General features: G+C 44.1%; 1 protein-coding gene across 5 annotated transcripts in view; it reads left to right on the plus strand.

The window, feature by feature from the left end:
* Nucleotides 1-3,829: 3,829 nt before the first annotated feature.
* RAB3B (RAB3B, member RAS oncogene family) overlaps nt 3,830-27,392 on the plus strand; it is a 59,335-nt gene continuing 35,772 nt past the window's right edge. The window contains exons 1-3 of one of the 5 annotated variants that reach the window (XM_061451265.1): nt 3,838-3,967; nt 8,647-8,727; nt 15,074-15,301. In XM_061451265.1, the coding sequence (XP_061307249.1) occupies nt 8,707-8,727; nt 15,074-15,301 (249 nt within the window). In that variant the 5' untranslated portion in view covers nt 3,838-3,967; nt 8,647-8,706. Of the gene's footprint in view, nt 3,968-3,995; nt 4,055-8,646; nt 8,728-12,815; nt 12,951-13,153; nt 13,264-15,073; nt 15,302-27,392 lie in introns of those variants that run through there. The other 4 variants (XM_061451267.1, XM_061451269.1, XM_061451268.1 and 1 more) reach the window with 4 other exon arrangements.

Below are 27,392 nucleotides of genomic sequence, written 5' to 3' on the forward strand. Positions count from 1 at the left end.
GGAAACCTCTCCTTTGCTGTGCTTAGCAGCAGGGAACAAAGGTGCAGCAACCAAGAGCACCAGCACGGCCAGAGAGTTCTGTCCATCATGCTGGCATGCTGAGTTTAGGAGTAAGCCACTTCAAACACACTTTTGTCCCCATGGCTGTTTGTCAGCCTGTATCAAGCTGCTAATGAGCTTCATTCATTGTACTCACAGCTTGTGTAATGAATAGCTCTGAAGTGAGGTATTATTGAAGCCGAATGAATGTACTTCCAAGGTCATATCCTTGGAGGTGATGGAACTTTCCTCAACTTTTGGCAAGAGGAGAGACATTTGCATTTGCATTATGCTGTGGTATTTATTTGCAGCTGACTCACTTCTATGCCTGATTGGGTTTGCCCAACCAGGAGAACCATTCCAATGCTATTCCTTGACAATGGTCGATCAAAACTTGAGGCCTGAGGATGGAGATTCTGAAAGTGATAAAGGCAGAATTACACCAAGTGGAACCCTCTACAGAGTGGGATGAGGAGGGGAACTTCAGTGTAAGTTCATGCTCATCTCAAAAGCAGAACCAAAGGATGAAGCTTATCTAAAAGGTTGCACCCCACTTCCAGACCACTGTGTAAGTTGTCTTCGGGGCTAACTGGATGGGGGAGCTCGCTGCATGGAGGGAACCAGGAGACAATGATGTAGGTCTGTCAAAACAGTAAAAGTCACTTTGTCTCACAACTATTTGGCACATTATTCCCCCTTCCCTCCTCCATGAATCAGGTACCGATTTGTTCAGTTTAGTCAAATAAACTCGGTTTGCTTTTCCTTTCAAAGTTTGCCTAGCGTAAGGAGTGGCTGCACACAGTTCCCAGACACGCCATTGTCCGGGAAGCACCACTCCTACCAGAGGTGGTGATTCACTCCTTCAGCACCAGCAGCAGCCTGGGGCCACCACGTCAGCATGACCCAGGAGGAGGAATCTCCACTGACAGCTGCCAGCCCACTCCTGTGGCCTGACACGAGCAGTGGGGACAGGGTCCAAGACTTGCGTGATCCCCTCCAGGCTGTGACAAATGCCATGGCACGATTGTGTAGTGGCTCCATCTGCAGTAGGCTCCTCCTTTGATTAGGGACTGAAAAAGCCAAGTGAGAGACCCCAAGCTTCTCTGTTCATACCTACTCTGGGAGCAGGGACTGTCTGACCTGTGCTCACAGCATTCCAGGTTCTGGCTCAGAGCATCCAGAGGCTGTTACACACCACCCTGTGCTGGCACTTGTCCCAGGACGGGGCAGAGCAGCTCATTAAACCAAGGTGCGGGAGCAGGCAGGGTACATCCCGGGCATGGGATCACCAGGTAGATCGGTGCTGTGAAAATGACGAAGCATGTCTGAGCTGCTCCTGTGTTCTGCTTTCCTCCGACCAGCACAGGTGACTCCTCCTCCACCCCTCGTGTCCCTGTGTGATGTGGGGGATGAAGCGGAGACAACTTCCTTGAGTTTCCTCTTCTCAAAGGGGCATGATCCCATTGCTGCCACTCCAAGCCAGGGAGTGAAGACCCATCAGAGCAGTGAGACAAGCTAGGGCAGGGCTGAAGGGGCAAGGCAGCCTGGGCTGAATTAGGCTCAGGCTGTAGGTAACTGGTTGCTGATTAGAGATTGTTTGTCAGTATATACTCATTTTTGGACCATTTTGCACATGTACAGCATAGTGTAGGTAGATGTGTTGTAGAAATATAAATTATTAAGAACTGCAGGTGTTCTCCCCACTTTCTGAGTGTGTTTCAGGACACAACATAACCTGCTGTGCATAAAAGAACCTGCATTGGCAGCACAGTCAAATTTGGATGTCACTTTATTGTGCTGTTTCTAATATTATGAACAGTTCTCACAATCCCATTTGTAAGGGGTTTGGTGCATTAGACTTATTAAAAGAGAATGAAATTTGCACATTGGGGGCACAGCATGAGGCATACATGCTGTTTATTCCACATGGAGGTGAAGAAGTGCCTGGGTGAGTGCTACCTATTCAAATACGGAGGATTTGTTTTCTCCTTGCTGTTGGCATGTTTTCAACCTAACTTCCCTGGACAACAGCTGGTAATGAGCTGGAACCACTGCTCTGTGTGCAAGCTGCTTCTTTGGGATACAATATTGTCTATGTATGCCCAGTGCTTATCATGAGCTTAGACAATGGGTCTTTTAGACTCAGGGTAATTAGTATTATCACGACCATCATTCTTGATTTAAGAGCTTTGGTTCTGCTCTTGCTTTAGTAAATAAATCAATAAACAAAACACTGGTTTTAGAAAAGGGGGAACCGAAAAGATTGAAGTTGTTTCCTTAGATCAATCACACTGTGTGTGGATGCAGCGTCTCGGGTTAGAAACGCTGGGAGAGGAGCAGAGCCCGCATGTTGTGCTTGATAAATGTGTTCGCGTAATTGCTATGAGAGAGTGAGGTAGATCCACATGTTGGAAAACAAGACAAAGCATAACATCTGCCCTTCCCTGCCACCTCCCTGGGCTTGTGGGAGTGCTCTCCTCTCATTTGTAAACCTAAAACAACACAGACCTCCTGCACTGGAAGTTGTGTGAGCAACTCATGACCGCACAACGTTAAAGGGAAGGGCACTAGGACACCTAGCTATTCACTCCATAAAGCACAGGTACATGCCTAACCAACATGAGAGACAGAAAGAATCATTACACATTCCCTGTCTCTCAGTTACCAGGGTGCATCCTTTCTTCTTTCTGTCTGAGAAAGGTCTTGTGTATAAGCACCAGTATTTCAGGGATGGCAGGAAAAGCCTTTGGCAACTGGGCTGAAGAGTGGCTCTGCACCTGTGGCTGTGATCATAGAATCATAGAATAATAGCTGGGGTTGAAAAGGACCTTAAGATCATCTAGTTCCAACCTCCCTCATCATGGGATGCTAAATCAGTTGATCAATAAGCAGATGCACAAGTGAGCCTAAGTCATAACATGCCCTTTGCATCCAAGGTGCAGGTATCTGCCCTTACTTGACCTCCATGTTTGTGCGTTACAGGGCTGCTGCTCGCAGTGGAGCATCAGTCAGCAGAAGGAGGGAAAAGTCTTGCTTAAGGGCTAAATCAGGGCCTGGCTTATAGAAGAGTGATTTTAGTTGGGCTTTCGATGGCAAATCAACATTGTTCTTCTGGGTGAGGGTAGAAAATCACTCCCGTGATGGGTAGAACTGTCCCCTGGGCCGCCTGGCAGGTAGCCCTGGCTGGATAAAATGGAGAAGCTGTATGGCATCTCTGACGTGCAGTGAGGTGTTCCTTGAAGCACGATAGTGCTATACAACATATAGGCAGGGCGTGCGTTTAGGAACAATCACAGGAGAGATCATAGAATCCCAGACTGGTTTGAGTTGGAAGGGACCTTAAAGCTCATCCAGTTCCACCCCCCTGCCATAGGCAGGGACACCTTCCACTAGAGCAGCTTGCTCCAAGCCCCTGTGTCCAACCTGGCCTTGAACACTGACAGGGATGGGGCAGCCACAGCTTCTCTGGGCACCCTGTGCCAGCGCCTCAGCACTCTCACAGGGAAGAACTTCTTTCTAATGCCCAATCCCCCTCGCCCTGTCACTCCATGCCCTTCTTGTCGGCCCCTTCACGTACTGGGACGTCGTTCCCCGCTACCGGGGCTCCAGAACCCCTGAGGTGATTCACATTCCCGGGGGGGGAGCGGAGGGTTCGCACCTGCGCGGGCCCCCCGGAGGGCTCTGCCCTCCTGCGGCCGCGAAGCAGAGCGGGGCCGGGCAGGGCCTCCCCTCAGCCCCGCCGGGCTCCCGCCCCGCCACTCGCAGCCGGCCACCGCCTCCGCCCCGCCGCGGCTCCGCCTCCGGGGCCGCCCCAGGTGCTGGCGGGGGGGCGGCTCCCGCCACGCGAGCAGCGGCCGCGGGACCCGCTCGGCTCGGCTCGGCTCGGCTCGGCTCGGCGCTGTCCGGCGCTCCCGCTCCTCCGCCTCAGGTAAGAGCCACGGCCCCGCGGAGGGGTGCGGGTTCCTCCGCCGCTGTGCGCGCCGTCGGGGCGCTCCCTTCCCCGTCGGAAGTAACGGTGAGGGAAGCGCGCCTCGCCTCGCCTCACCTCAGCGTTCCCGCCCGGGAGCGGGGGGGGTAAAACTCTCCCCGCCCTCCTCGGCCCCGACGGGTCGTCCCACGGCGGCGGGCAGGGCGGGACGGGTGCTGTGTGCCGCTGAGGTGTGCGTAAAGTAGAGCCTGGGGAGCCACGGGGAGGAGGTACAGCGGTTACATCGCTACATAAACGTGTGTCAGCAGTGACAGCCGGTGCGGTGCGGCCGTGGCTTTAACCTGAGCCTGGAGACCGGGACCTTCCCAGCTCCGTCCCCCTGCGCGGCTGCTGCCTGCCCGGGGTGTGCTGCCGCCGGACGCGCGGGGTTCCGCCGCCGCGGTGGCTGCTCTCAGGAGGGGATGGACCTGCGGCTGCACGGCCACCGCAGAGCCGCAACCACGCTGACCCACAGCCCCTTGCACAAAGCCGACCGGATCGATCGTTCTCCTTCAGTCCATTGAAAGTACAAACTCCGGTTTCCCCGGTGTATACTGTGCCTTCTTGCCGTATGTTTTCAGACCACGCATTGTTTTCTCCGTGCTTGCCAGCAGGAAGGCAGTGTCACCCGATGCGCAGGGTAACGTTTTGCTGTGGGATGCAGGCAATATCCCTAACCCTGGCACAAGCGTTTCCACCTTTTTGCCTCCTCAGGTGCTGTCTCCACGCTGTCCATTCCTTCTTACAGCAGGAGCAGCGGTGCGTGTGTGCAGTGCATCAGGTTGATCTAACCTGAATTAAGACTAACCTGACCAAAATATAGAGGGTGTGGGTGTTAATCTCAACCTGGGTTTTCCCTTGGCCAGAGACGATGTGGCCTTTGAAGTGTATTTCATGTCTCTGTGTGCTTCCTTGGTGGTGGCAAATCTGGTTTCAACCTCTCCTGCTTTGTTCTTATTGCTCACTCCTGATCCAGTGCTGTGCTCTCAGTGGTGCCAATAACAGTTTGTGGGGCTTCGTAGCAGCCTGGATTAGCTCTGGGTTCAAATAAACCTCCTCTTTTAGGTGGGTTTTCTTTTCCTTCCTCCACCCTCCCAAGATAAAAATGTCAGTGGAACTTTAGTCTTGATCTGTGTATTTGAATATGTACCTAGATCATGGAAGCACTGGTGTTGGATCATAGTGGGTACAAGATCAAATCCATATGCCGCTGTATGTAAGCGTATGTATGTAAGAAAAGCTTTTGTTTCCTGTTATTTGTGCTTGCTGTCCTGGAAGTGGTTGTATTTGCATTCAGGGAGACCTTGATGTGGCCACTACCTTCAGGACTCTTTTGTCAGGACTATTTGTAGTGTAAATCAGAAGAGAGGCAAATAAAGCAGTGTTTAAATCAAGCTCCCTTCGCAGTTTTTACAAAACGGTGCTGCCTTCTTTGCAGATCTGATACATTTTGGGTATCAAATTGAGAAGATTTACTAGCTTTAGGCTTTAGTAGCAGTGGTTCTTGCTACATCCATGTGCAGCAAAGCAATACATGTAGTATTCATTAGCATGCTTGTTGTGATTGTCATGTTGGCTGACTGGTGTGTAGTCCAGATAGTTTTTCCTGCTCTCACTTTCATGTGATCTGATGCAGCTGCAGATCAAAATGGGGAGGTCACAGCAACACATTTCGGGGTCTTGTGTTGTGCTGGCAGCTCATGGTACCAGGGAAGGGCCCTCGCATCCACTTAACCCTCCCCAGTATACCCATATCTGTTCTGTTACTAGCTCAGCCTGAAGGAGTATTCTTTCCTGAGGCAGTTCTCAGTGGCTAGCACAGAAATGTCATGAACTGGTAGTTTCAGGTGTGCTTCTTGCTGTGAAACTAGATCTTGTGCTTGAGGTTCACTGTTAGTGAGCTCTTGTAAATGTGTGCTTAGCTTATTGCGGCATGGTGGTACTTGATCTTTGACGTGAGCAGTAAGACTTGTGTTTGGAAGTATTAGCTGATTAAAACAGGGAATTGTGAGGGTTGTTGTTCTAATACTGGTTAGCAAGTGGCTTGCAGCATGGAGAACATCACAGCACAGAGAAATGAATTAACTTGCTCATCACAGGTTTTGTGCTTTGAGGAGGGGAACAAAAGGCAGCAAATTTAACTACTGCTGCACTGCAGAGGCATTCTTAGCTGGCCTTGTCTTCATGTGGATCAGGTTTACAGACCACACCAGCCTCCAGTCATCTGATTTGGTGAAGACAACAAACCAGCTTGTTTTTAATGGTAAATGAAAGATTTTAGACTTGGTGATGCAGAAAAATCTGTAACTCTGTCTCCTGCACACTGGTGGAGGGGTACCTACCCAAATCTGCAAGTGGTTTGACTCTGGCTCCAGACAGTGTGAGTTCCATCTCGTACCTGAACTTGCCTTACCTTCCACCACTGTGAGAGGGCATGATCACAGCTTTCTTTGTGGAGGGCTGTATCCCAGCGCAGAATGGAGCTGCATACTGCCTTCCAGCTGGGGAAGGATCAGCAGGGGGTTACACATACCTTATAGCAGATCTAGACTAACCTTGTGTGTTGCTCTGAGTGCTTCAGTGTTGATACTCAGAAGTATTTCAGTATTGCCAGTTAGTTCTCAGAGAAGCTGAGGCAGAACCGGGAGGCTGGAGAGTAATGAGAAAGGGATTTAAGTCTGTTATCTTGGCCTTTGCTGCAGTGTTTGTGACAGGAAGCAAGGGCTTTGGTGACAGTGAGTTTTGTAATAGCAGTCAACCTCTTCAGTTCTCTGCTGTTCTCTGGAGACAGGATTAAGGGTCAGGCTCAGCTAACAGTTCTGTAGGTCCAGAAGTTGGCTGGCTCCTGGGGTTCTCAAACTCAGTTGAATATTCAGGGAATTGTGGAAATCTCTGCTTCCGCTCTTTAGGGCATAAGGAGGATGTAAATCTCTTCTTCCATGCATCTTTTGGGAGAAAACTTAGTTTTAAGCTTAGTTTTAAGCTGGACTTAGTGTCTCCCCTTTAGAAGGGGAGATCTTTGTACTGTTAAATATTTTTCTCGACCACTGTTTGCCAGCAGGCATGGAACTATGATGATAAAAGAGCTGCAATGAAAACACACATAGAGTAAAAAAAATTGTGATTTTTTTATTTCTTTGCATTTTTTGCCATTGTAAGATCAGAGTGACTAATTCCTCCTTCCTGAGAGTTTTGTTGTGGCTCTAAAATGGACTTTTAGGATGTTGAACGTTAGACAGGAAATGGGAGAGGCATGGCTTCAAGACACGGAGAGATGCTTGTCTTGAGGAAATCTTTCTAACAGCAGTCCCAGGCTGCTGCCTAACCAAATGTAGTTGTCAAGTCATAGAGTTGATGGGAAAAGCATGATATCAACAGGTTCTTGACTTCTCTTCCACACCCACCAAGTTCCTAGAAGGCTTTTTAAAGCCTGTGTTCCCAAGTCTGAATAGCTAATAATAATAAATAGCCACCTACATTGATTAGAGGTTTTTATCCTGCACTTGTCTTGTGTATGTTGAACTCACCTGTAGCGTGTGAATTCTGGACCAAATCTGTTACAAGCATCGTCTTGCAAAGACTCAAGTTTTAGTGTTTGCTGTCAAGATGAGGGGCTCACATTTTTAACCAATAAATATAGGGTCCATTTTCTTTCTGTTTACACTGTTGAATTATTTTTGTTCTAGATCTATCAATTAAGTTATTTAGAGGACACCTCAGACTCATGTTCTGGACAGTACTGAAGTACAAGCCAGGGGCTGCCACAGGAACAACTGTTGCAGCAGTCAGGGGCGAGGACAAGAGGAAACATAACTGATACTGCAAAATGTGCAATACTTTGGGTAAGAGTAAAGTGCTGTCTTGGGGCCTAGTGAGGTGATTATCAATTTTGACCTGAAATAGGTGGCTGCAGCTTGTTATTTACATAAGATCTGAGTTTGTCCATGTGTTTTGGCAGTCTCCACAAGGCACAATCATGTAAGTCAAGGTGACAAATGGTGGTGTGCCTTTCTTTGCTAGAGAGGAAATGCACCTGAGACAAAGTTAGCTTTCAGATTATATTAGCCATGGAAAAGAGGACTGAGTTCTGTTATGTTTTGCTGCTCTAAATCTGGAATAACTGTTACTTTTATGCAGTTATTTTTGTATAGATGTGCTGCAAGTTGCAGACATTTCCACATCCTATTGCGGTTTGCCTTTGCAGCACATTAGACTTTGACCCAAGCTTTGTGCAAAACACTGATGTACAGGTGCAGTTCAGCTGCTCCTTGGTTCCATCTACTTTGCTGCCTTTCTGCAGGAAACATGTCATGATGCCTGTCTGAGGTTTTGCATCCGCTTGTAGGATTTACCTGGAACTTTCCTTTGAGATTAATCTAGATAGTCTCCCTTTAATGAATTGTAAACTGATGGCTCCAAGTATTTGCTGTTATCTTAATACCTGTCACTAACTCAAGCACTCTTTCTGTTCTTTGTATACTTTGTACAGCGCTTTACCCTTTGCCTTCGGTGAAGGAAGCTCAGACCTTGACACAGCAACATGTTCACAGTCTAACCTGCCTCCCATTAGTCTCTTGCATGATATTCTCATTGCCCATCTTTATCGTAAACATTGTAATCCTTTTGCTTCTACATCACAGGTACAACAGCGTGACCACTCTCTTGATTCATATACTCACAGCAAAGCCTCCATCTGTCTCATGGATTATAGATCCCAATTGGTAACTATTGCTTGCTTGCAAATACTTCTTAGCAGTTATGTTAATTGCTCGTGCTGTGTTTTCTGCTTCTGATAAATCTCTCTTTTAGTCCAGCATTTGTGTAAGTCTCCTTAAGGTCACGGCTTTATTTCCTTTATGAGCTTTACTCCTAGGACAGCATACATTGGCTGTAAAAAATTCCAGGACTCTGATTTAGGATTTAATTCCTGAAAAAGAAAACAAACAAAAAACTTTCCTGATGACAGAGCACATAAAGGAGTGAGTTTCTGTAACAGAAAATTGACATAAATGTGTGATTTGTGAACTGGAATATTTTTAATGAAGATGCACTTTTTAAGATGTTTTTGGGGACCCCCCCTCCCCCAAAGAATTAACTCTTTTGAAAAGAAGTTATGCTGCATGTCAGTAATAGCCCTCAGCGTTTACTGGTAAGCTGTAGATATTAGGGGTTAAGAAATCTTTCGGTTTAGCTACTTCTTTGTTTCTTCCCTACCACAACTTACAGCATAGTTGCCACTGTCTTTTGATATCTTCAGAGCTGCCTGCAGTGCTGCTGTGCTATGCTTCTGTAAGAGCCTTGGCACGTGTGTGATCTGTTTGTCTTTAGCACAATGTAATGACTCCAACAGTATGTGTTTTGTTTTGTTTTAAACTTCTACCTTTATTTAGCCTTGTTATTTCTGCTTTTACTAAATGAGTGTATCTAGTAATCTCTTTTTTTCCTTCCACACTCCTCAATGCTTATGGATAACCAGGAGTCTAACAGGTACAGCTGTGTTTGTGGCTCTGCTTCTTCTCTTGCTGCCTCCTGGTGCCAGTTATTCCTTCTAGTCATTACCTTCTTTCTCTGTTGGCTGATCTTGAGCAGTGGAACTCAGGAACAGTAAAATGGAAATGAGAAAAAGGAAGTTTGGATTCTGAAATGAAGGAACGATTTAGCGCTGTTAGCTCTGTAAGGCAGTAAAGTAGCATGGCAGAAGAAACAGCAGAGGCTCAGCTGCTGAACACAAACAAAATGAGCTGGACCCAGACTGGAGCAGCACGCTGTCATAAGGTCTTTGACTCTTAGAAATATGTAGGGGTGGTTTCATCCCCATCTTCTCAGCTGCCTAAGAAGAGAAACGTGTGCTAGTGGATGGTGGTGAAACAGTTACATTTAAATTGCCACTGGTCCTATGTAATATAAAACACACGTTGTAAACTTTATTTTTGGCTTTAAAAATAAAGCAGTGCCAAATAGTAAAAGATGTTTTTACTATCAGAAATTCACAGAACTTGTAATATACAGAATACACAGGTTTATAACAAGTTGAAATTGCAGGTGTGTCTACGTGTATATAGTTGGAAGTATAAGCTCTACCAGTGTGACTGAATTTCACAGTTAACTGAGGTCAGCAGATAAGGAAACTCATTTCGAAATCCAGTTTTCTTCCTTGCAATGTTGTGAGAGGGAATGGGATGTGGAAATAGCCATGTCTGTGAGCAGAGCCATGCAGTTTCTAATAGGGAGGCGCCTTATCTTCTAAGGTAATGATCAGATTTCCTGTTTCTTGTCTGTAAGAGGATAGAGAACAGCAGCCTTCCGTTAGTTTGTAGCCAAAGCCATAAGGGCTGCCAACACTTGGATGTCAACCTTGTTTTTATTTTTCTGGGAATAAATGGATGGTGACCTATACAAGCTGACTTCTAGCCCACACCATCAGCTTTAGACAGTTCATGTACTGCTCTTCGCTGAAGTTGGTTGTAGGCAGTAAATACTGCAGAACAGGGGCAGCAGTGACCACCTTTAGTGATTTGTAAGAACAATGTGTCACACAGCAAAACAATTTGACTCTTCAGCATGATGTTGGTCACAAATTAAAGAGCACAGCTATGTGAAGTCATCTCTGACACGTTTCAGTGACTACTGAATGCTGGTTTGCCGTGGAGGTGTCTTAGAGTGATAGGCTTCTTTTTGTTTAAAGTTTCATTAAAACAAAATAGAAACTAAAGGTAGAAGAGCCACCCTGACTGAGGAACGTGTTCTTTGGTGGCTAATAAGCTCTGACTAAGATTTTTTTGCTGTAGAGCATCTGTAACATCGTCCTCCTAAGTGGTTTCACTGTAATAAGACAAGCTTCCACTGCAGGCTTTTTCCTCAGTTGGGAAATAATAAGGTGTCTCATAGCTACATAAGTGCCTATTCTAACAAAACTAGTTGGAAGTGGATGTGTTTGAGACCTTCTTCCCATCACTAAAGCATATGGAGAAATCAGGTTGTTAATATTAGTATGCTCTTAGCTACAAAGAAGTGAGCTACCCTGGCAAAGAACTAAGCAAAGCAAGGTCTCATGCTGAAGTGCTCTCAAGGACAGTCTGATTGGCAGGTTTTTATTCTCCTGTGTAATGGGTTTTCTGTCATGTAGCTAAATCTTTTTCTGTGTAAGTATTTTCTTGACGATTATTCCCAGGCAATCAAAATGGAAACAGTCATGAGCCTCTCTTTTGTACCCTGTGTGCCAGCTCTGGGTCCCTCAGCACAAGAGGGATGTGGACCTGATCAAGTGAGTCCAAAGGAGGTCACAAAGTGCTGTGAGGGCTGGAGCAGCTCTGCTCTGGAGCCAGACTGAAAGAGCTGGGCTGGGTCAGCCTGGAGGAGGCTCCTTAAGGGTAGACCTTAGAGCAGCTCCAGTGCCTAAAGGGGCCAACAAGAAGTCTGGAGAGGGGCTTTGGATAAAGGCCTGTAGGGACAGGACAAGGGCAATGGCTTTAACCTGCCAGAGGGGAGATTTAGGTTAGATATTAGGAATAAATTCTTCCCTGTGAGGGTGCTGAGGCTCTGGCACAGGGTGCCCAGAGAAGCTGTGGCTGCCCCATCCCTGGCAGTGCTCAAGGCCAGGTTGGACACAGGGGCTTGGAACAACCTGCTCTTGTGGAAGGTGTCCCTGCCTATGGCAGGGGCTGGAACTGGATGAGCTTTAAGGTCCCTTCCAACCCAAACTGTTCTATGATTCTCTGATTCTGCAAGAAACCCCTAGGTAGTCTGCATGTCCTAGTAATAAAGCAGAGGCGCTGCTGTATTTGGAGTCATGCTGGCAAAGAGCACATGTAGCTGTGTACCCGCAGAACAGGGGGTTACACTGCCATCCTTTCACCAAGGAGGGACTAAAATCCCCTGGGAACAATGGCTGCCAGAGCTGTTGTGATGAGATGGACAGAGGCTGCTCAACACCGGCACGTTGTCACCTTTTCTCTCTGCTGCTGAATCTGCACCAGGTCCCAGGGGCCTGCAGGAGATGTGATTTTGTGGACCTTTCTCTCAGTAGCGTAGCAACTGCTATCGCTTCCCACTGCTCGGTCCCCTCAGCTCTGCTGGATCAGGAGCTGAACCCACTTTAAAAACATGCAAAACAGGAGAAGTTGTAGGAGGATTTATTTATAACTGGGATTTCTCTGTTCTCTGTGTGGTCCTTCGGACTGGTGTAACCAGGGATCACCTGGAGAACAAGTCTCTTAGGGCAACAAGTGAGGAAGAAGAAGGGAGGGGAGGAGAACTGGGAGAAAGGTCTGCTGGTTCCTGCCTTCAGGATTCAAGCACACATTCAGGGGCAGCCCTGCAAGTGCTTTCAGCTCAAATGCTGGTAGAGTACAGCTTCAGTAATGAGCTGCAGTTGGGGGAGTGATCAGTAATTAGTGCTGAAGTCCTTTCAGTTTCCCTCTATCGACCAGAGAAGGGGAAAGGGAAAAGTCAAATTTAAGGAAGGGCATGGAATTTCCTTTGCTGTTTCTATGCTCCGATGCTGCCTCTAATGATTCGAGGAGCTGACCTGCAGCATCTTCAAGCACAGCGCAGTGGCATGCACAGGGCAGCGAGTGTTGTGCTTCTATGACAACAGCCCCGTTCTTTGCAAGTATCACTTGATCTTATTTTCTGCATTGTGCTTCTAACAAAGCTGCTCGAGCTGGCCACGTTCTGCAATTGCTTTTTTAACTGACATCTGAAAGTCACGTTCGTAGCCAGGTACACTCTTGTCTATAGCAATCTAGAGGGGTTAATAGAAGCAGCAGTGTTTCATTTAAAAGATCAGCTTGGAGCATGTGGACGGATTCTGCGAAGGCAAGGGTAGAAAGAAGATATTGATTCTGGTGTGATTAGTGGAATACTTCTTTGTGAAAGGTCTGCCTCTGAATCTTTAAATGGACAGGCTTCAAGTGATGGGGGCATCTCCCTATTTCAAACCTCTGTGAGTGGAATGGAGAAGTAGAGAGTTTTTATTATTATTCTTTATTTCTTCTTCAGCAAGCGCGTGTTCTCAATGGCATTTGTGGAAGTTATGTATGTGTCTGAGGAGGATACACATACGCATACTCATCTAGGTAACTTCTTACTTGGGGATGTTACAGATCAAACTAATCATCTGGATTCATAATTTTTGCAACTGAGATGTCCAACATTTCAGCTGAGGCAGTGAGTGCATTGGCCTGAGCGTGTGTGGAAGTCAATTGAATGTTAGATTCTTCACTTCAGAAATTCCTGTTATGAACCACAAAACATGGGTAAAAGAGCCCTTTTCTGATACACTGGTGAGAAGCAAGTCTGTGCTTGTGTTTTCCAGAGTGTTTGCAAGGACTGCAGTCTTGTTGAATAGCAGCTCAAGTCCACAAGAGTGTGGATCAGAAATGTGTTGTACTCTACTGAATCACTTGTGGGAAGATTTTACTGCAGTCAGTGCAGCTGTTGCCTATTGAGGTACTCATAAAGTCCTTCAGAAACTGTCCTTGTTATTACAAGCTGTGAACATGTTTGCTGCTCCAGCCTTCTCCTATGTGAGAAAGCTGCATGTGTTAAATCAGAGATAAGCCATCGTGCATACTTTACTGAAGGTTAAATGGGGTTGGCTTTGGTTTGTTTTCCCTCTGCTGGGAATTTAAGTCAAATTGGCATTCCTATTTAAACTGCCTTTGGACAGCATTTTGGTTTAGAGCTTTTAACTACAGTGAGTTTTGAGCTATTCGGGTTGTTTCCAGTGGGTGAGTGAAGTCCGGTGTGCAGGTAAGGCTTGCTGAGAAGGAAAGTGTTTGGGCACTTTGGGAGTAGATATTGGTGGGAGTTCTGTTCCCAAAGGTGCCCATGAATGAGTTGAGGTGAAAATTAACTTCTTTGGTTGGTTGCCAGGGGAAGAAGAGGCTTTAGCCTCCACTCAGTGCTTTCTGACACTGCACACAAATGGAATGTGTCTAGTTTGGATGAGTAGCTGCTAATCAGACCTGTGCTGTCATTGCTGCAGTTTGCCAGCCTCATGACTGATTATGAGGAGCCGAGACCTTTGCTTGTTTGATGTGGGGCAGATTCTGAAACAGCATTAGAGATTAAAAGTGTGGTATATCTGTTAAAATGTAAAGTTTCCTTTTTCTACTCTCAATAGTAATTTGGTCTGTGTAGTTATCTTCTGCTCTGTACAAAGATGAGAAGTCAGGACCTTGCCTTCTCCCACGGAGTGTCTGAGCTGCATACATTAAAGCATCCAGGGCTGCTCATTGGGTTTGACGTGTCTTGATACTGCAGATTCCACAGTGTTTTGATTTCCGAATGCAATTTGGGGTCACAAGAGGAGCAGAGATCTCTGAGGCTTCATCTTCCCTCCTCCCGACCCCACTAACATCCCCAACTCTCATGTCCCCATAGTAAAAAGGGATAATTTACCTGTTCCAAAAACTGCCTGCAGCCCACTGAGCCCTCATGTTTTATGCAGGTACTGTTTAAGTGCAGTCGTGAGAGTAGGTAGGTGTTAGATGGGTTCAAAGTTTTCAGCTGAAATTCTTGGTGTTTCATCTTCTCCCTTTGCTTGCTTTTTTTCCTTCTGTAAATGCTGAGGACACAACTTTCCTAAGGATAAAACACTGGGGGTGCCTGTGCTTGAAATGCAGATTGTTCCCTAGTAGTCATACTACCTGCCTTGAAGGCTGCTTACTGAGTTGCATAGTTGGATGCTCTGTCAAAGATTTTAGTTCTTGGTTCCAGTACTCCAATTTGTTGGAGCAACAGAAGTGGCACCCTGCCACAGGAATAAAGAATGCTGTTTCCCCACTAGTATTTGAACAGTCTGCTGCCTGTTCTTTTAAACACGAAGCGGTGCAACAGGTTTGTTTCTTGGGTTGGGAAATACTACCAGAACAAGCAGACAATAAAATTTAAAACTAGGATTTAAAAGAAGATTTCAAGGTGTGTTGCTCTTTATTCAGCAGATGTAGTGGTTATGATATTGAAAAGAAGAGAGAGAAGCTAAACAGATGGTACACAGTTAAAGAAAACAAATGCTGAACTGCTCTGAAATCTGTTCTTTTTCAATGTTTGTCATTTTCTTAGATGGCTTCAGTAACAGATGCCAGATACAGGCAGAAAGACACTTCAGATCAAAATTTTGATTACATGTTCAAGCTCCTCATCATTGGCAACAGCAGCGTGGGTAAAACATCCTTCCTCTTCAGATACGCCGATGACACTTTCACACCAGCCTTTGTTAGCACGGTAGGAATTGACTTCAAAGTGAAAACAGTTTATAGGAATGACAAGCGGGTGAAGCTGCAGATCTGGGTAAGTGACAGTGTTTATATTAATCCTACCAAAGATATGATGGTAAATAATAGCTTGTTTGGAAGTAGATTTTTGGATTAATATTGATTTTGATTGTTCATGTTTTGTGTGGCTGTATCATTTGTATCCCTGCAGTATAGCTGAGTAAGTTCTCTTTTGTTGCTGTCTTGCTCAACTGGTGGGACTCCTGATCTGGCCTTAGGCAGCTGCTCTACATTCTCCAGAGTAAGTGTACTTTTAAACTGCAACAAACCCAAAGCAGGTCTGGAGTCCTTCAGCAGCACTTTCTGAGTGAGCGCTAGTAGGCAAGGAAATGCAGTGAGCACTCAGTGAGTGAACTCTACACATAGCTTCTACTATCAGCTTATGTCATCTGATGGATTCCTCAGGGGGAAGGCAGAGGTGTGCTTCAAACCATCTATGCTGATGCGACTTCTTGGTAAATCAAACGGGAGGAGAACTTGTGCAGGTAAGCTGGAGGCTCCCTCTGCTCAAACACCCTGGCATGGAACCCTTTCAGCCTTTTTCATGTTAGCATCCCAACCTAGTTTCAGCAAAAAGAACATTCCTGAGCTGCAGAGTGGCAGACCAAGGCCAAGCAATTGTCAGGAGCTCTCGATGTTCCTTCTTATGGAAAGCAAGTGGGGTTTTTTATTCTACTTATTGGCAAATGATTTAAACCCCGCAGTGAAAATGCAGTTTATTCTGATGATGCTTAAACTCTCCTTGTCTCTGTAAATTACTCACTGTGTACTCACTGTGTAAATTACTCACAAACCCTCAGTTTGCTGTGTTTTAAAGTATCAGGGGGCTCCAGCTGGAATTCCAGTTATGGAGATTCTTCTCTTCTATTTTGCATAAAAAGATCTCAAAGAGAAGATATGAGGCTACTATTTTCTTAAACAATTTCAAAGGAGTGGGCTTACTAACTCAGAGTAGCTGCCTACTTAGTGGTTTCTCCCACAGGTTAATCTTAAGGTTCAGTCTTGAGGATGAGTTGAAACTGTAGAGCATTTCTATCCATACTGTAGAAGCATTTCTATACTTCTTAGCCCCAGCTGCAAGCATAGTCTTCTGACTGGTCTAGATACGCTTGATATATAACTAATCTCTAGTTATTGCATGGAAATATAATATTATAGTATTAATTTATTGTGATGCTCTCGAACAGTCACAATAAATCAGAGAGAATCTAAAATTAGGAACTTTTTTTTTACTGCAACTGCATGATTCATTTCAGAGCTGTGTTGCCAGATACCAGATACAACAAAACATTTAATCAAAGATGCTTTTTATGTTGCAGAATTTTGGCATTGAAACTAATGTAGGTAATCTGACATAAAACTGGTTGATTTAAAGGTTTACATAATAAAGATATTTGTACTTCAGGCCTCATAAGTAAGCAGCTAAAGATGATTTCCAGTTTGTCTTTCTTAATCTTGGAACATGACATTTTCTAGTGAGGTAATTAAAAGCAAGGCAGAAAACACCATGAAATAGTTGTTTTTTTGTAAAGGTACAGGGATTAAAATGAATTAAGCAATAATTTTAATTAAATGTTTGAAGGCTTTGAGGGGAAAAAGGCTGTAATAGCCTTAAACTTCTTATGAAAAGAGATGTCAGGTGGATTCCTTGGTAGGTGCTATCTATAGGAGCTGTAATACTGGAGTTACCATCAACACTGTTGATTTAAAATTTACATTCAATGAAAGGTTCATGTGGAATTTTGACATTTTCCAGAGTGATTGGTGTTCTTTTTGTCTCTCTTTCTGTGCTCCTCGCAAGGATCTCTGATGTGAGTCACGATTTAAGGACCTTAAGAAAAACATGAAGTGTGTACATCCATAAACACCACAGTATTTGAACTTGTTTACCTCCTGCCTATCATGAGACTAAACTTATAATGTCAGTGTATTCTTTGGGGTACATGTAGTAGGAGTGGGAGCAATTAGCATATCAAAACTATATGTTCCTATGTGTAGGAACAGGAGTTTTGTTACCAATCTGTCTTCCAATTAAGTCTGATTTCCAGCTGCTATGGAGTTTCTGGAGTGTGGGACCCTGCGGCTCCATTGAACACTTTGCTTTGACTTAAAACTTTCCAGTTACATTGGCTTTTTGGCTCTTTTAATTATGCCTTCCCTAAGCTTGATGTTAAGTCTCACCTGAATCAAGCTGAATATGAAACTAACGTGAAACTAAGTGATGAAGGGGAATGTACAAGTGTTTAAATTAACCACTTCAAATGTCTTTATAAAATCCATAGAGAAGCACTTCTAGGAACTTCTAGTGTTCTCTGCTCCATGAAGCCAGGTCTTTTTCAGTTCATAGGTGCTTGTGGAGCTCTTAAGTGTATGCAGCTGTGGCACACTAGAGGTGCTAAAGCTGTGCACAAATAACCTTGTTTTGTGTCCTACGATCACAGGGTGGGAAGGAACTTACTACTGGTGGGTTATGATTCAGAGAGATCAGTGGGGGTTTCTATTTGCCTTTGTTGAACAAAAAAAGAGGAATATTTGGGTGTAGGACCCTGGCTGCAAAAAAGCTCCTTGGGTTTTCTTAAAGCTAAGAAAAACTTCCACTGTTTCAACTACCAAGTGGCTGCATATAAAGACTAACAGCACATCGTTGTGTCAGTAAATGTCTTTCTGGCCTGTCTTGTGGTTAATATCTCCAATAGGAATTGGTGAGTGTTTTTAAGCTAGAGATCTAGCTATTGTGCTTGTGCTAAGTTTGAGGAAGTCTGGTTTGTGAATCAGGATTTGGCAAGCTGTCAAATGTAATGATCAAAAAAGAGTTCTCCTTCATTTCAATTTGAGGTTGTTGGTGGGCCTCTTGCTTTGACATTAGCTCCTCAATCACCCACACTGCTATTTTAATGAGTCCAGTCAGGTGTGCTAGTGACCTTGCAGCCTGGAAAATGATCTGCTTTGAAAGGACTTGAGTATGTCTTGAGTTTGAGAGGAATGGAGCATGGCAAAGGTATTCATGGTGGGTTTAGAATGATAAAACAAAATGGGAAAATGGTCTGGAGAGGGTTTATGTAAAATGATGTTTTGTAGTTGTATTTTTTTCTTTAAAGAACTCCAAGGTTAGTTAACTGGTTTAATTTCAAGTATTTTCAGTCTTGTTTGGGTATGGTAAATAGAATAAATGACCTTTACTGAGAGAGTTCGTTTTGTAGTTGGATGAGGTTTGGTAATTTGCACATTACTTATGTAAATATATTCACCTATTATGTAGATATTCTAATAGGTACATAAATGTAATTTTTGGATTAGAACTCTTTTATCACACTGTCATCTGTAATAACACTTTCATATATTTGTAAGGAGCCAGTTTATATCTCTCTGCATTTGGGGTATACAAGTTGATTATTTTTTTCTTGACCAACAATTTTATATTCCTGGAATTACTAATTACTGATTACTAAAGGAAAGCTATTGTATTTTCAGCTAGGCGTGGTTTTTATTAGAAATAAATCTCAAAGGTAACATTATTATATTTTTAGCAAATGCACAGAGTTAACACTCAATGCAGTGTTCAGGTTGCCTAGCAGCTAGAGAAGGCCACTTCGTCCACAGCCAGGTGGAAGAAGGGTGAATGAATAAAAGTGATTTGGGTTTTAGGTGGGAGCAATGTGAGATTTCTTTTTCTCTTTCCTCCTGTGTGTTTGTGTGTCTGTTGGTGGTGAGTAATAATAACAGCAGAATGCTTGAGCTACATAGCATTCATGTTAACTGCCTGAGGAGCAAACTCTGGTCCTTCATGTTGGCCCAGTTTAGGTTAATTCTGTGAACTTTTTGGCTAGTAACACAAAAGTGCTGGTAGAAAATCACTGTCAGCGTTTAACCCAAACCTTGCATGCCACACTTTGCACACCACAGAATACGTGCTTTGCGTGAGGAATTTTGTTATACTTTTGTACAGCACCCTACACAGCCGAGTCTCATTTTTGTTGCACATACTACACATAAGCATACATTTGATTATAATGAGCATAACTAAATGCAGAGTTTGGCAGCTGATGTTACAGTTGAAACTACTTTCAACCCCCGTTTTTAAAGGCAAATAGAGGTTAAATTTAACTTCAGGTTAAAAGGCAAAGGGATGTGATGTTCAGGTGGGGACAGCATATTTAAAGTGCAGTATGATTTTTCTTTTAAGGTGCTGCTACTCAGATTTAAACTGCTAGGATAAGTACAGCTTTTTCTTTCCCATTAGTAAAATGTTCCCATGGCTGAACTGAAACCTGGAGGGGTTTGTGATTAGCTGTAGTGGATGTCTGAACCACGCGTTACAGCTTTCAGGCACAGCTGGGAAGAGGGTGCAAAGAGGGTGGTTTTGTTGGAAGGATCTCTACAAACAGGAATATGACAACTGCTAATTATGCTGAATGGCATTCACCATTACTAACCAGGAAAAGTCTAACCCACATTAAAACCTAAGCCGTGTAGCTGTCTAGAAGGCATATATGCAGTGTTTTTAAAAGCTCTTTGCATCTGTTGTCACTCACATAACAGGATGTTACTGTGCAGCTTGCCTCATAGGGAACGGATTCAAAGTAACAAATCTGGTAACTAAGATTATTTTTTTCATTTAAAGGAGGTAAAATTAGAACATCATCATATTTGATTGTAAATTTTAATGTTAATTGCACACTTAACCAAAAGCTAATTATGCATTTCAGATGAGAGAATCATCTATTCCCCTGGCATCCCATTCCCATCATGTTTTTGCTAAGTTCCTTATAAGCCCTGACTTTAAACTTAATGCTTACACAAGACTTGTTTCTAAAAAAAGAGATAGTAAGAATTCTGTAATTTAATGTATAGATGTGTTAGCAATGGATGTCTAAAGATCCAGTGGGCCTGATGGTGCTCAGCAGATTCACAGCTGCTGTGAAATCCTCTGATTTGCTGTTTAGGCAAAGAACTAAACCAGACAAGTCATGACAGTGAAAAGAACAGGTTGCTCCCTGTAGAGAGACAAGGATTACATCTTAGTTGCAGCATTAAGGACTTACTGGGTCCCAGGAATGAAAATCGTTCTGGGGTGAGTGGATGTAAAGCACTACTTCTGATGTTAAAACACAGTGCAGAGTATTTGACCAGGGAAGAGTTATAGTATCGGCGTGTGTAATTCAATTCCAAGGTCTTGCTTATATCTCAAGTAACTGTACTCCTGCTTTGGGAAGAACTTGGTGTTCATGCCACTCTGAGTGGTCTGTAAGATAAGAGTTTTAAGTGTGATACAAGGGAGAGAAATAAAATCTTAAAAATAAAAACTCAGGTTAATACCTGTCCCACTCGCTATTAAATTTATTTAACAGTCTGAGCTTGCTGAGCAGGGCATTACTGTGTTTGCAGTTGCATATTTGATGCAGAAGGTTTATTTCTGTTTATAGCTAATCACCTCAATCCCATTGTTATCTCATTGTAACTCTACATTGCCGTGAAGGCCAAATTCAACTTTGGTCTTAGTTCTGTTACCTCCGGACTTATTCCTGCTTGTAATGCTACACCACTGCAAGGTGTAGTATCTCTTTTTGTGCTACATCTTTGTAGAGCTACTAGGGATATGAAGCATTTCATAGAACCATAGAACCCCAGACTGGTTTGAGTTGGAAGGGACCTTAAAGCTCATCCAGTTCCAACCCCTGCCACAGGCAGGGACACCTTCCACTAGAGCAGCTTGCTCCAAGCCTCTGTGTCCAACCTGGCCTTGAACACTGCCAGGGATGGGGCAGCCACAGCTTCTTGGGGCACCCTGTGCCAGTGTGTGTCCCCCATCACAGTGAAGATTTCTTTCCATATGAAATGACAGAAGTTGCACTATTGCATGCAGGGGTACTGGGCTGTATCCAGGAGCAGGGCTGAGCGTGTTTGTGTTAGCTGATTAAACGCTGCTGGTAGTTCAAAGGTCTGGGCCTTTTGCAGAGAACATGGGCCAACGTTGCCTGGTTCTCTTGTAGAGGAAAAGCTCTAGGTGGGAAATTTCAAGGGTAATTCTTCAGATGATGCAGTGAGACAGTTAAGCGTTGAAAGGACAAATGGGTTTCTGGCCTCCTGACATTTTGTGCTTAATGCTTTTTACAGCAGAAATTCAGAAGGGGTGTTTTGTAATCGTTTTACATAATATCTTAGACTTGTGTTCCTCAAAGCATTTTCCTGTTGTCCTTGTCTTATCAGAATCACCCTGACTATGATTTTCTTTCACAGTGTTACCTTCTGCATGATGGCAGGTAAATTCTATATTTAAATACACTTGTTTACACTGTGATCAGTTACCAGATAATACAGTGGGTGGATTTATGAGTTCTCATAGTATTTGTCTCAAGTGAGGACATACTTAAACTGTGTCACAAGTTTTTGGCTAAACGAGAAAATACAACTTTGCTCTTATTCACATTTATAACTTCTACATTGCAACTAGTGCAGTGTCATATTTCTGCAACACTTACCAGCAGGCTGAATGGCTGATTTTAGAGATAAAAACAGGAATCCAAGACCTTAGAAACTGTTTTTCAGGTGTGAGAAATGGTACCCTTTAGAACAGCTTGGGTACCCAGGAGTTAGCTGTAGGTACCTTGTAATTTATTTTCTGTTGCCTAGCTATTTAACCCCATCCTGATTCATTAAACAGCATAAACTGGGCTCCCAGATGTTGAGCACTGGTTTTCTTTTCTATCAGCAAGGCCATTTTCAGTCATACGGAGGGAAGGTCTTATGAGTAGCCCTGAAGCACTTTTCGATTTGTTAGAAAGGCAAATGAGTGATCAGGCCCTCAGTGACACGGTTTAGTGGTGGTATTGGTGGGGTAACGGTTGGGCTTGATGATCTTAAAGGTCTTTTCCAACCTGGTTGATTCTGTGATTCTATGATCCTTCCAGCACTGGGGAAATGGTGACATTATTTCCTGTCCACATAATTTGTGGTTTGTTGTGGTTTGTTTTTCCTTTCCCTTTTAATTACCAGGTCCCCAAAATGACTTTTTACCTGGTTATTGTAGGTGAATTTTGCTGAATGTAACCACAGTGTGCTCAGAGATCCACCCGACTGCTCTGTGTAGCTGTGTTGGAGGGCAACAGTGTTGGACTCTGCAGATATGTATGGTGCTGACAGAAGGACACATTGGTGAGAACCACCAGAAACTGGACAAAAATGCAGTATGCTCCTGCAGTGTGGAGAGCTGGGAGGCCTATGGCTTGCTGGTTAGGTTCTCCCATGTGCAGAGCAATGTAATGTTTAACAACAGACATGAATCTCAGCCTAGGTTTCTGCTGAGCTCTTCTGGTTGCCCAGCAAATATTAGTGAGTGGCAAAGTGGGAAACATCCTGTTTGGGGATAGATAATATGATTCAACAGCAGCTTAGCACCTTGCATTTTATAGTCAGGGACCACCGCAGCCTAAAAGAGTATCTTAAGCATCCTAGTGTATCCTTCTCTGCTTCTGTCACAGTCCTGGCTTTGCTTTGTTGCTAAGATGCTCCTTCTTCCAAATGGAGCTGCTAGTCCCAAGTGTTTTACCTTGTCCTTCTGCTGTGCACTTTCATCTTGTTTGAAAAGTCCTCTAGGTTTGCTAATTCTGCTTCGTACTCATTTCTTTGCTAATTGTATGTTAGATACTCACTGCTTTCCTACCGATTTCTGTTCGAAACTGAAACTGGAGGTGGCAAAGAGTGTTTGAAACGTGGGGGAGCAGGTGTAAGTGGAGCAGGTAAATGCACTGTGTTATGAGCTGTTGTGCTTTATTAACTGAAGTGACTTTGTATGCTATGAGTCAAGTGATTAAACTTTGTGTGTTACTTAGAGAAGGCTCAATGATGGTATTTTCTCAGCCAATTTCTGGATGGCAAGATGCTCTGACAAACGGATAGAGACATCTGTACCAGTGCTAGAGGGTAAGGTCATGGAGAGAGAGCAGTGTGCGTAGATCTGTGTGTGCACATATGCTACTGATATCTATCAAGTGTTATTGTCTCTCTGCTTTTCTTGTAGCCAGAGTGATAAAATAGAACATGCAGGGGATCCATGCAGAACATGTTTACTAGGCAGGATATTCACCCTAACGCTGTTTTTCCCTTTGCATGCACTTATCCAAAGATCCACCTGCTGCTTCCTTTCCTTTGGTCCCTACATCGGTGCTAACGCTGTGGCAGCTCTGAAGCTACTGAGTGTTCGAGTGCCATGGAAACTGCATCCCGCTCGGCTGCCAGCGGGCACTGAGCCCTTCCGCTTCTGAATGGAAGTGCTCTGAGTGCCAAATTGTGGTAGACTGGCATGAGTCAGCTTTGATAAGTCCATGTAAAGTCTTTAGCAAGGACTGCAGGTCTGTTTTTATTTTGAGGGAGAAGAGGGAAATAATTCCCATCAAGTGTGGTTTGGGTTTATTTGTTTTTTTAACTAAATAACCATCCTACATAGCTGAAAGGCTAAAAAACGTATTCCCACTGCAATTACCACCAAATACTAAACTGCTTCCTTGCTGTGCACTTTAGCTTCATGTTGTACACATTTCTGTCAGGCTATATCACCTTTCCTCTAGTTTCCTCTTGGCCCTGTGTTATGCACCCTGGCTTGCTCTTGGTGAAATCGGACAGCACTTTTGTGAACACTTGTGTATTAACTGTAAGGACAGTTCTCACAGAGTACTGTCATAACAGGATTTGAAATCGTGGAGTTGTGTGGAAGAGCGACCAAGAAGTGCTGGGAAAAAGAGAGGAAGTCCATTTAATTGTTTCCTTTTAAGAGAAGAATGACTCTGACTGTAATAGAGTATGCTGCTGCATCGATTGCATGGAACAATAACAATAACAGTAATGTTCATATGTGTGCAGTTTCTGAAGAGACGCTATATTCTATTCTTGTTGTCAACTTCAGCTGTGATAACGGTGGCAGCCCCTTCTTCAGCTGGAATTCTTTTCAGTTTGCTCTCTGCTCCCTTTGTAGAGGTGGAGGTGACTAAAGGGAAAGCAGCTGAGGATTGGGAAATAAGAAAAGAGCTGGTTAGGGGTCGGAAGTGATGATGAAACTTCCTTTCTCTAGCTACTGCAAAGTGCCTCTCTGCTGCAGCGCAGCACGGCACGGTTTGTTCCAGTTCCTAAGGCATGAACACAAAGTGGTAGTTTCAGTCCTGCCTTGTGTCTGGTTTATTCCCATGTTATTTCTAAGGTGCCCAAAGCACAGGCTTGTGTCGTGTGTTGTTGGGAATGCTGTGCTTTTTCAGAACGAGTTGCTTGAGGGGCTGTGGAAGCAGGCTGCCAGAGAGCAAGCTTTGGCTGTGTGCAGCCGTTAAAGAGAGACACTTCAGTGACAATTCAAGGTATAGAAGTTGAAATGCCATTGAGCATTGAGTTTTTTCTCCCACCTCCAATCTCATTCTCTACTTCCGGAGCTGGCTCTGTCTCTGGTAAATGGGGTCTGGGTAGGCAATTCTACCGCACAGTGCTGACATGCCCTAAAGCCAGCGAGTGAGTGGAGCTCAACCTGGCGCAAAACTAGAGTAGAACCAAAATGGGACGATGAAATTAAAAACAGCAACAAGAAAAACCCCAGTACCTTTAATGATTGTTAATTACAGTAGAAAGCAACACCGAACAAGCAGCACTCAAACACTGGTTTGCAAGGAGCAGCCCTAAGCAGCAAGCCCAGGAGGGCTGGATTCCGCAGGGCTGGAACTGCTGTGGCAGAAGTGTCAGTCTGCACAAACACCATGTGGATTCCAGCGAGGTTGTTGGTGTCTGGGCTCAGAGCTTCCTTGAGTGAGGAAGGTGTGCATTTAGCAAAGCTCTTCAGCCTGGTTTTGTACACCCTTTCTCACCAAACCCCCTTCCTAGGTTGTTTTCCTAAGTGTGAGACATGATGTAAAGCACAGAAGGGACTTGAATGTGTTGGCTAATTATAGGAACTTAGGGCTCCAGATGAACAGTATTTCTATACTGATGCTCATTCCAACTGTTGCACTAAAGTATGTGACAGCTGAAAATCCATACCTGTTTAAGGCTTCTTATCCCAGCTGAAACAGATCTCTTTTATAAGATTGCCCTTTATCTTGAAAATAGCATGCAGGAAATGTCACTACTGCAAAGATATTAAATCAGGCAAATCTGTGAGAACTGCTTGGTCCCTCCTGACTCTTAGGGGGTTGGAATTATAAAATTAATCATTTCCTTTCACTCATGCTTGTTATTGATTTAGTTATGTAAAAAGAGAACTCTTCCAAGGGAAGAACCTGTGTAAAGTTCTGCCTCTGTGATGTCCTTGCTGCTGTTCTGAGTTGCAATTACACTCCTCAGTAGCATATTCAAATCTGTGGCCATCATTCTGAAGTCTTGGACATAATTTCAGATTTCCTGCTATAATTCTGATGTAAATATGCATAGGAGCTACTTATTATTCTATCAAGAGACTGCAAGAAGTCTAAAAGGAGTGTATTCAGCAACAGTCATCCACACCATTGTCATGGTAAAACTGTGATTGGAATAATCTTTCACTGAAATCTGGAAATGGTCTTTTTCTTCCAACTGGTTACTATTTTGACAAGGAATTTCACCTGAATCGGTGGTACTTGCAGAAGCTGGCTGTAACTTAGACACAGCAGCATCACCGCATCATTGGCTCTAAGTCGTGTGTCAGTTCTCCCATCAGCAGTGCAGGCTGTGGAAATCCTCTCCTCATGCCTGGGGGACCAGGAAGCAGCACCATAGCTCCAGCTGGATATCAAAACCTGATGTTGCTAAGTGAGGACAATGTGGTCACCTGCCATACCATTTACAGAATTGAAGAGGAGGAAGCAAATAGCTATATTTGCCACTAACTGCGTGCAAGGTGTTTATTTGCTCTGGTACTGAACATCAAACTTATGCATCCCTTTGACTTCAGCTGGGATCTTCAGAGTTGTAAAGCTCCTGCAATGGCAGCCTTTTATCCTGCCTGCGAATGTGACCTCCAAATGTGCAATATTGTGTTACCCTATGACTGTGAGACAGGGCAGTCAGTTGGATGGTAAAAAAAGTCCAGACCTTTTTTTTTCAATTCTGGTTTTAATTTCCTGATTTTTAGGTGAAAAAAGCCTGGTTTTAATCACCTGATACAAAGGCAGAGAAGAGGTGGTATTTGTTTTACTGGTTATAATGTCAGAATCCATGCAGCGTGGCCTTTTCTTTTCAACTGTAGTCTACATGTCAGGGAAGTATTACAGCATTGATTTCTTAATATATTTTTCATGAAGGAAGGTCAGAATAAATCCAGGCTATCATATTTGCCAGCTACTCTGGGACTGTTATTAGGAAATATGAGAAGCAGGAGTTTTTTCATTCCTAATTTGTCTGCTTATTTTAGGGATATACAATAAAATTCCCAAAGATTTAAGTGCCCTCACGCCACAGGTGAGTCGTGTGTGTTGGGCTAAACCCCATCTGCTCAATACAGTAGTTGAGAGACTGCTTTGAGCAAAGGGCGATGCTGAGTGGCTTTTTTCAGTCATGACTCATTGGCTCTTTTTAATGAAAAGATTCCCAAGACTCGTTAATTTTAAGATCTCATCTATTAAATTCTTGATTATTAACAGAAGAGTGTTAACCTGACAGTGTGTCAAGGCTTGAGGGATTCCTATAACTGGTGTTCTCTTTCCAGTTTGTTTTTAACCAGAGGGGGACTTGCACAGACCTGGGTTTGGAACTAGAGACCACCATCTGTGAGAGTGGAAGAATTGCAGTAGATTGTCTTCCTGTGAGGTGCAGTCAGGAATGCATCTCCCCATCTCCATGGTCTTCCCTTCATCCAGGAGACGTAGAGTGCCTGTTTATCTGCAGAGGAAGGGACAGGGGTTTGCAGGAATGAAATCTGTATTGGTGTCGGTGATTACATCCAACCTCTTACTCCTCAGAAATGAGCTCTTCTCAAGCTTTGCTCTTCTGCACAGCACAAATTGAATTTGGACTTGCAGTCTGTAGCTTCTGACTCTAAAATCTGACTCTGTGTGTTCTGTGTCAAGAAGCATCCTCTATTGGAAGGTCTGATGCTTTGGTGGTCCCAAATTCTTGCTCAACTGCAGCTTGCTGCAAAATCCGATGTAATTAATATTGCT

The sequence above is a fragment of the Pezoporus flaviventris genome, unplaced genomic scaffold, assembly GCF_033815535.1.
Source record: "Pezoporus flaviventris isolate CSIRO_AGI_PZ_B2104156 unplaced genomic scaffold, CSIRO_AGI_Pfla_v1 ptg000013l, whole genome shotgun sequence".
Classification (NCBI taxonomy): domain Eukaryota; kingdom Metazoa; phylum Chordata; class Aves; order Psittaciformes; family Psittacidae; genus Pezoporus; species Pezoporus flaviventris.